Raw genomic sequence first — 10,107 nt, forward strand, 5'->3', positions numbered from 1 at the left:
GCACACAATGGGAGCAGTGTAATGGATTGAAAGTCAGACAGCCTTTTCATTTCTTTTTTTAGAAATAAACTCTAATCCATCCCTTGGTATCGAAATTGCACTGCCCCTATTGTGTTCTCTTTTTAAAGAGCACAACGTACCTTCGGACTTCGGATTAGGTAGCAGAACACAATACCTGAATACTGCATGACACAACATTCAATGGATTCAAAAAGGATAAATCCTAGGGATCCTTGGTATACATTGTTACCTTTCTTCGCCCCAGTGATCTCGAGGCAGCAGACAGCAAGAAATGTTGTAAATAATAAAAGGTCCACGGGAGTGGTTCTTAGAAGCTTTCATCTAAACATAAAACTCACACTCTCTCCAACTGTATACAACAAAAGGTTGTCTTGGGAACCACTTCTACTTAACGGATAGGGTGCAGGGCAAAACCTTTTCCGATACCTGTATAAAACCAATCCTTCTTTATAATTCCGAAATATGAGGGCTTGAATACTTGATAAAAGATACGAAAGAATTAAAGAAATGCTACAAAACATTCCTACCTGACTCCCTACAACCGATTTTTTTTTTAAAGCTCTCATTAGCACTAACAGATCGGCGATGAGTAGCACTATTATAGCGGAAACTGAACGATTCCCCCTCGCACTAACAATATTAAAATGTGCTGTTGGCTGCTGGCATCACGATGATAAACTCCTCCGAAAAGAGCTTTGTTTAGCAAGCTTACGTTGAGGGCAAAATCATTGACATCAAATATTGCAAAAACATGAAATCCTTTTAAAACTCATGAGGTTTCTCTCGCATCTGGCAAAACCATAATACATTTTCTATCAATAGGAAAATTACAAGATAGGTATATAAAAGCCTGGAAAGGCAGTCTATGAAAATAATAATGAATACTCTACAAAATTAAAAGCATATAGAACAGGGTTCAAATTATTTTTTTGTACTCACACCTCTTTTAGTACTGACGGGGGCTCTTTTTTATACAAATATCCATTGAATTGGTATCTATGATACTCCTCAATTATTTGCTATTTCATCATTATCATTTTAATCAGCATTTTCCCTCTTACAAATTTACAAGCTACATAACTGTTACTGACTTTCATCCCGTGATGACATTCTCTCGATTTCTTCCCGTTCTGCACATTATTTCTTTCATTATTGGGAGCAAACTTTACATTCTTTCTTTACTGAGCCGCGTAGCGCCGAGGCGATTGTGTGTGTGTGCTATTTTGGACAGGCGCGGATCCACGGGCCGATTCTACCGCCCCCCCCCCCCCCCCCCTAGCCTCCAAACCGGTAAAAAATATGATAGTAACGTAAATTTTACCTTAAAAATAAAATAAAAAACGCCCCCCCCCCCCCCCTGACCTGCCAGTGACACAAATGCGGCATCAAAATATTTGTGCTTCTCTGACCGTAATTAAATGCCTAAAACCCCTGAACCCCCCCCCCCCCCCCACACCAATTTACGCTCGCTACCCTCTACCTGACCGTAAATACTTTAGCCCCCACTTTGATAAACGTTCCGCGGGGCCTGTGTATATAATATATACGCATACAACACTAATCTTTATGATGTCTTTAAGGCCCGGTCACACAGAGGGGACGCATGGGGGACGCACGGCCGGCGCATGGAAAATTTGCAATTTTGGCCAGTGCGTTGTCGTGCGCCCAACTTTTGTCGAAGCTATACAGCTAGCTGACACCAAATGCATAGCGCGCTGGACGCTGGACGCATACAGGGCGTACACAGGGCGCACACAGGGCGCACACAGAGCGCAAATGAAAACAACTTCCACGAATGCACAGCGTGTTGCTAGCGCGCTGGACGAATGGTCCACGCATGCACCGCGTTCTACGACGCACGGCCAGCGCATTGGAAATCGGAAAAGAACGTGTGCCTAACTTTTGTCATAATTTTGGAAAAGCTAGCGAGCTGACACAAAATGCACGGCGTGTAGCTAGCGCGCTGTGCGTATACAGGGCGTGTGCTCCGCGTTTGTCTGGCGCTGGTCTAGCGCGCTCCGGCGCATGTCTGGCGTGCCTTTGGCGTGTATATTCATGCGTCGAGCTCGGCGCACGTTTTTGAGCATGCTCAAAAAATCCCGACGCACACAGCGAATGACGACGCATGCATAGCGCTGGTCCAGCGTTGGTCCAGCGCGCTCGACGAACGAGTAACGAATGATGACGCACGCCTAGCGAACGACAACGCACTGGCCCAAATTGCAAATTTCCAATGCGCTGGCCGTGCGTTCCCCATGCGTCCTCCCTGTGTGACCGGGCCTTAACGTGACATATCTTCTTCTCCCCTTGCAAACGAGAAAAAAAAAAGGCCATTAAAAGGGATTAAGCGACAAATAATGATTGTGATTCAAATTGATGCGAATATTTGTTTGAATAAGCACTGCTATTCACCCGAATCTTCTTTTTAAAAACAACTTTTACAAATCTCAGCCATGCTTACTGAGTTGAGACGTTCCATTCAATGTAAAATACTCATCAAAGAATACACTTCTCCTAATCTGAAAGTGATCTTACAACACAGTGGCAGAATTGCATGGCTGAGATTTGTAAAAGTCGTTTTTACAAAGAAGATTCTGGTGAAAAGCATTGCTTATTCCAAAAAAAATCCTTGCATCAATTTGAATCACAATGATTATTTGTCGCATGATCCTTTTATTAAATAACCTTGTTTTCTTTTTTGTTTGCAGGGGGAGAAGAAGCTATGTCACGTTAAGAAATCATAAAGATCAGTTGTATTATGCGTATATACATTATGATACCAGAACAAAATGTTGATTATCAGAATGTCATTTTAGAATACCTCTATACAAATACCACATTGTCTTTAGCCCGTATCAGTAGTAGTATGAGCCAATATAAAGCTATTATTCTTTATTCAGTTCAGTATAATGCTTTACCTCAAAAATAGTTTCGTTATTTTTTTAGGGTTGAGACGCTAAGAAACGGTTTCAAAATTAATGTACATTCCACAAACCCTGAACCATTGCAAAATGATGGTGGTTCTCTCTCTCTCTCTCTCTCTTCATTTTAATCATGCATTATCAACTACATATACAGCAGCGACCAAAAGCTTAGAGTTATCTGAGATAGGTGAAAGTAAGAGTTAAAAAGAAAGTCATGCTAAAACGGCGCTTCATCCCCCCCCCCTGAAAAAGCATCCCCCCCCCCCCCCCCCCCCGCTTTAATATTCACCGGCCGGCTGAGTCGGCGCAAAAATGTTCCAAAAAAACTGGACCCCCAAAACAAATATATGTGCATTTATCCAGCCCCCCCCCCCCCCCCTCCGCTCATTCGCCGATCGCCGGCTGGCTGATTTGCCGATAAATATTTTCTCACGATTTGCCCCCCCCCCCCCCCCCTCCTGCCGCCGGCTGGATTCGCCCCTGATTTTTGACCCCCGTAAGTGATGTTTTCCTGGCATCTACTTACATGCGAAGCATCGTCCACGAGCCGCATAGCGGCGAGGCGATTTTTTTGTCGTTGTTGCTATTTTGAACCCCCGTATTGTTTTCCTTGCATCTACTAACATCTTACTGTGTGGGTCGATCTGGACACATAATGGCGTTTTTTCTATGCACATCACATTTTCACTTGGCAGCCCAAGGGGCCGGGGAGGGGGAAGGAGGGGTTCAACCCCCTAACCCCCCCCCCCCCCGTAAATCTGCCCATGTTACCATATCATTCCACGACATCTTGGTCTTCCTCTTCTTAACCCCCCCCCCTCCCGTAGATCTGCCCATGTTACCATATCATTCCACGACATCTTGGTCTTCCTCTTCTTAACCCCCCCCCCCCGTAGATCTGCCCATGTTACCATATCATTCCACGACATCTTGGTCTTTCTCTTCTTCTCAATAGGGACTTTTAGATTTGCGTGGACGTGGACGTGTTACGTCCTTTTAAGGCACTGGCAGTCACATGTGACCGGGCATGTGACGTCCTTTTAAGCACTGGCAGTGCCTTAAAAGGAGGTCACACGTTGCAGTCCACGTTCTCATCGTGCAAATCTAAAAGTCCCTTATATTGATTTACTGGTCGAGGTTCATTATTTGCTGGTAATTTGAAATCACCAGATTTCAGCGGGTTTCCGCTTTTCACAACGAAAAACTTCTCCATGACCATGTTTCTGCCCGCCCCCCCCCCCCCCCCCACTCAGTGTTATTTAGGGTACGCATAATTATGCTCGTTCCCTCTTTTTGAAACGGCACCCCCTATCTGAGGACTGCCAACATTTTCGAACCCCCCTTTCGCGGGCTTTTCGCGGGCTTTTCCTGCCTTGGAGACCCCCCTAAATCAGGAAAAATGCTCAATGTACCCCCCCCCCCCCCTATATTCGGAATAATTTCTCAGGAGTCCAAGGAGATGAGAGAGAAAAAGAAAAAAACACCCCCTTTTTAAAGAAATCTCCGGGTGAAAAGTCAAATACACCCCTTTTTTTTTTACAATTCTCGGGCCGGACTTTGTCGCACGAAAAGTACCCCTTTACCAGACATTTTGGCAACACGCATGCGGTCATTCTGACCCCTGAGTGGGGGGGGGGGCGGGGTTTCTGCCCTTGCGCGATCGCCTCCATAGCTCCAGCAGACATGGCGCGGCAGCGTCCACACGTACCGTTACTAACGGCACAGCTAGTAGACCTATAACCACTGCTGACGGCGGCACTGCACTGCGAGCTGAATCGGTAATAATAGGCCTACTCATAGAACGAGAAATCTTGCACGCTAATCTAAGTCCCATTTCATTGGTTTAAGGTTTGTAAATTGAAACTCAATATTGTGTTAAAGTTATAACAGAAAAGATAATCTTTATTTTATAATTCCACGGGGGCGATTTTGAATTTTGCAATCGCCCCCGTGAGCAACCTGACTTATGCAGCTCATGGGGGCGAATCGCCCTACGCCCCCGTGTATTTTGAGCGCTGAGACTAAGTGATATTATCGATCATCTTACCAGTATTAAATTCCATTTTCCTAGATAAACCCGGGTAACCTCGGTCTTTCGATACACAAAAGAAGATTACTAAATTTGGCGCATGGTTTAATGGTGTTGGCACTCGGTTTAATGGTGTTGGTTTGTTTGTGACTTTATAGCCGTGGTATGGTTTCATTAATGAGATATATCTCGGATCAAATCATATACTGAGTTATGTAATCGAACATTATAGTATTACAAATTTCATTTTCCTAAATATACCCGGGAAACCTCGGTCTTTCGACACACAAAAGAAGATTACTAAATTTGGGGCATGGTTTAATGGGTTGGCACTCGGTTTAATGGTGACGGTTCGTTTGAGACTAGAATGCCTTTGCATTGTTTCATTAATGAAATATCGAATCAAATGAGACTAAGTGATATTATCGAGCATCTTACCAGTATTAAATTTCCATTTTCCTAGATAAACCCGGGAAACCTCGGTTTTTCGATACACAAAAGAAGATTACTAAATTTGGCGCATGGTTTAATGGTGTTGGCACTCGGTTTAATGGTGTTGGTTTGTTTGAGACTTTATAGCCTTAGTATGGTTTCATTAATGAGAAATATCTCGGATCAAATCGTATACTGAGTGATGTAATCGAACATTATAGTATCAAATTTCCAATTCCCTAAATAAAACAGTGAAACCTCGGTCTTTCGACACACACAAGAAGATTACTAAATTTGGGGCATGGTTTAATGGGTTGGCACTCGGTTTAATTGTGACGGTTCGTTTGAGACTAGAATGCCTTTGCATTGTTTCATTAATGAAATATATATCGAATCAAATGAGACTAAATAGTGATATTATCGAGCATCTTACCAGTATTAAATTTCCATTTTCCTAGATAAACCCGGGAAACCTCGGTCTTTCGATACACAAAAGAAGATTACTAAATTTGGCGCATGGTTTAATGGTGTTGGTTTGTTTGAGACTTTATAGCCTTAGTATGGTTTCATTAATGAGAAATATCTCGGATCAAATCATATACTGAGTGATGTAATCGAACATTATAGTATCAAATTTCCAATTCCCTAAATAAACCAGTGAAACCTCGGTCTTTCGATACACAAAAGAAGATTACTAAATTTGGCGCATGGTTTAATGGTGTTGGCACTCGGTTTAATGGTGTTGGTTTATTTGAGACTTTATAGCCTTAGTATGGTTTCAATAATGAGATATATCTCGGATCAAATCATATACTGAGTGATGTAATCGAACATTATAGTATTACAATTTTCATTTTCCTAAATAAACCCGGAAAAACTTCGGTATTTCGATACCCAAAAGAAGATCACTAAATAATTTGGGGGCATGGTTTAATGGTGTTGGCACTCGGTTTAATGGTGTAGGTGTGTTTGAGACTTTATAGCCTTTACATGGTTTCATTAATGAGATAAATATCGAATCATACCATAATCATACCATGTTATCGAGCAACTTACCAGTATTAAAATACATGAAACACCTATTATTTTACTTAATACTGTGGCTGTCAACTATCGAACTATTTAAGCAACATGCAAGTAATATTTGTTAGTGGGTATGTAGGTATATGAACTGCATTGAACTGCTGGGTGCACATGTTTTCTTTTTTTTTCATTTATCTACAATATCATCTTTTGAAAGTTCCTTTAAAAGTATGTAGCCTTGAAATAATAAACTAATATGAAAAAAATTAACTATATGTTATTACAAAAATAGCTAGATTAGGGAGTGTAGTTGCTTTCAATTCTCTGTTCGTACTTGGCTTCATGGAGTAATTCGTCCTTTAAATAGTGATTCTCTTCATTCCGCAGCAAAGTACATGTACAATGTAGGTATACTTACGAATGACTCGTACGTGTATTAGTACATGACTTGTGTATATGACAGAGTACGCACGCCGCACGTCTGTGACGTAGGGAATAATGAATATTCATGACTCCACTAAAGCTCGTGCCAATATATGCTACCAATTTGTGAATGACAAGATGCAATAATGGAAGGTTGCTATGGCTTCGTCTCCAGGCTGGTATGATGCTAAATATTTTCAAAACGTTGATAAAAGATAGGAGTAATAATTGAGAGAAAAGGAAATTATCACAATGAATAGGCATATCAATATTTTTTTCTCACCAGGATTAAATCATTAGTGGTTCCCTTAATGGTTATTGAACTTGAGATAATACTCACAGATAGTCCTTAGCATTGTCTCAAAATAGTATCTGTTATCGGATATTGTAAGCTTTGTAACCATGGTAAGGCCGCGATTGTTTTTTCTTTCTCCTCTCCCGTTACGCTCACCTTTCCCCTATAAAAGATATTATCACACATGGGCGTAGCTCCAGAGAGCTTTGGGACGCGTACCCTAATGGATTGACGAAAAGAGACAGCATCACTCCCCCCCCCCCTTCCCCCAAAGAGAAAAATATAGAGATTGGTAAATACATAGAAAAGGGAAGAAAGAAGGTAAGGCAACATGAAAGAGGGCGATGCGGCCCTCTTCTAGAGAAAGACACATACAATTTAATGGAGAGAGAGAAAAAGAGAGGGGAATAAAAGGAGGAGAAATTAAGAAGCAAAGACTATGTGAATCGAATATCATAATATTACGACCTTTTTTCCCCCCCCCCCCTGCACGATGGCCTTGTTCTCTTGCATTTCAATTTTAAAGTGACAAACGACGATAATTACGAGCAGTGGGGGTCCTGACTCGAAGTGAGGACAGTTAACAAGGTTACATCGGCTTTTAGTTAAAGATGAAGGCTTTCCCCAGCTTGAGTTCTGGTAATAATGGTGCAAAAACACTCATTAAATTCACTTAAGCAGTACAAATAAATGACTCTTGAATACTCGTTGTTTCGGTTCCGTGTGAACCCTCGACGTGGTAAGTGGATCTGGCTTATAAATTTCAAAGTTTCGCAAACTTACAGTTTAAAACTGTACGACGGACGGAGCCGCGTGTGAACGTCTCAGTGTTCAAGTTCAACCAAAGTTAAGCATGTGATAACCTTTATAAAAAAATATATATTTAGGCTCAAACCTATGACTTGTTGAAGCACATTGTTACAACATTCAAGTTGCTTCAAACTACAATGTATTCTAATTTTTCTTGTAAATCTTTGTATGTACAGGGCTCTTTTGTAAAAAGCAGGCCTTTGGCACTGAAAAGACTACCCTGTTTTTAAATAAAAACTGAATAAATAAATGAATAACTACATGCATACAGACACTTATCAAATCCACATGTATACAGACGCTTATCAAAAATCTATTAACGAGGACAAAATCGTATTCATATGTGATAATTGTTGTTTCATTATCTTGATTTCATAGTTGCCGAGGTGAATTTGGTCAATTACTATTATTTCTGTCAGGTAATATCAATTCCAACACAACCATATTACTATTACCTCAATTATTCGATTTTTTTTCTCCTTCTTTCTCTTCATACATCGATCTTAATCTTTAACTGATTTTGCTCTGGAAGCGATTTCTCCGTTTTAGACAAATAAATTTAGTACGTATTCAATGTGGATAGGCCTATAATTCTCGCATACAGAATAACTCAAAATCATTACATTAAAACACGTTCATCATCACTTTATGTAAGTTCGCTTATCATGTTCATACATAATAATTTAAATCATTGCATTAATACACGTTCTTCTTCATTCTGTACCCATTTAATGATTTATTTTTTATATGAATAATTACAATATTTGTATGTTTTTATTTCTGTACATCTTTGACAATTCAGCAATTGACTGGGACGAAAAGATAATGAAAACCTTCAATTCAATCAGACAGGTTCTAAACCTATACTTTTGTTGTTTCCTCCCGACAAGATCTTAAACCAGAAGTGAGAGATCGAAAAACGGATGCTAGCCGCTGAGGCGTGTTCAATATTGCATGTCTTGAAAAATATACAGTATTTGTAAAATAACTCCGTTTGATATTTGTCCAACTCTATATGGCTAATACATGAAAAATCTAACTATTAATTGATTATACGCAGTAAAAAACAAAAGTGTAAGAGCCCGAACAGTGGTAAGATTTGTTTCTATTCAGACTCATGTCGAACATCTTGGCCCGAATTCACAAAGGAGGTTTGTCGACAAACCTAGGTTTATGTGCGTCATTATGACGCGTTTCGACGCGTTTCGAACCAAGGTTTGTCTGAACCTTGGTTTGAAACGCATCGAAACGCGTCATAATTATGACGCACATAAACCTAGGTCTGTCGACAAACCTGAATTCGGGTCTGCAAGTACCTTCATAAAAGTTATGGCATCACTATACACAAACAAGTCTTTGACCTTCTTTTAAATAGTTTTAACCACACAAACAATACCAATTAAAGCAAGTATATTTTAAAGCGATTGTGAGAAAGTATGCATGGGGAAATTGGTCGTGAACATAAATGGCTACATTTTACTTATACCTTGACCTTCTTCACAATAGTTTGAAGCACACAAACAATACCTAATTAAAGCAAGTAGGCCTAAATTTAAAGCGATGGTGATCGAGAAAGTATAGGGAAATTGGTCGTGAACATAAATGGCTACATTTTGACTTACCTTGAGAAGTGGCTAGACTTAGCAAAGCGGATAGGAAAAGTGGAAGTAGCAAGTAAGGAGTCATGATCACAACCGGTCCACTGGGAGTCCAAAGGGAGAGTGCCGAATGAAGAGTCTCAACGCTGGAGTTTTAATGAACTTTTCTCTCAAATAAAATACGTCAGGGGATTTGAATAAAAATGGGCTTTCTTTCGAGTACCCGGATTGATCAAATGTTTTCTCTCATCCGAATTAAGGTTGGAGTTTCCTGCCGCTAATCACCGGGAGTCCAAGGGGAGAGTGTCGAATGAAGAGTCTCAACGCTGGAGTTTTAATGAACTTTTCTCTCAAATGAAATACGTCAGGGTATTTGAATAAAAATAGGCTTTCATTCGAGTGTGTACTCGGACTGCTCAGCCTCAAGTCAAATGTTTTCTCTCATCCGAATTAAGGTTGGAGTTTCCTGCCGTTAATCGCTTTCAAGTGACTTCATAGCCCATTCAAGTAAGTATTATGCAAAGCTATAATAGCTGGTACGTATAAGCAGAG

The 10,107-nt window shown here is 40.5% G+C and overlaps 1 protein-coding gene across 1 annotated transcript in view; it reads right to left on the reverse strand.

The window, feature by feature from the left end:
- Window positions 1-10,107, reverse strand: part of LOC589365 (alkaline phosphatase) — a 38,480-nt gene extending 28,373 nt beyond the window's left edge. The window contains exon 1 of the mRNA XM_030986901.1: window positions 9,580-10,107. Within this exon, the coding sequence (XP_030842761.1) occupies window positions 9,580-9,643 (64 nt within the window). The 5' untranslated portion in view covers window positions 9,644-10,107. The remainder of the gene's footprint in view (window positions 1-9,579) is intronic.

The sequence above is a fragment of the Strongylocentrotus purpuratus genome, unplaced genomic scaffold (assembly GCF_000002235.5).
Source record: "Strongylocentrotus purpuratus isolate Spur 01 unplaced genomic scaffold, Spur_5.0 spur5_scaffold_16, whole genome shotgun sequence".
Taxonomy (NCBI): Eukaryota; Metazoa; Echinodermata; class Echinoidea; order Camarodonta; family Strongylocentrotidae; genus Strongylocentrotus; species Strongylocentrotus purpuratus.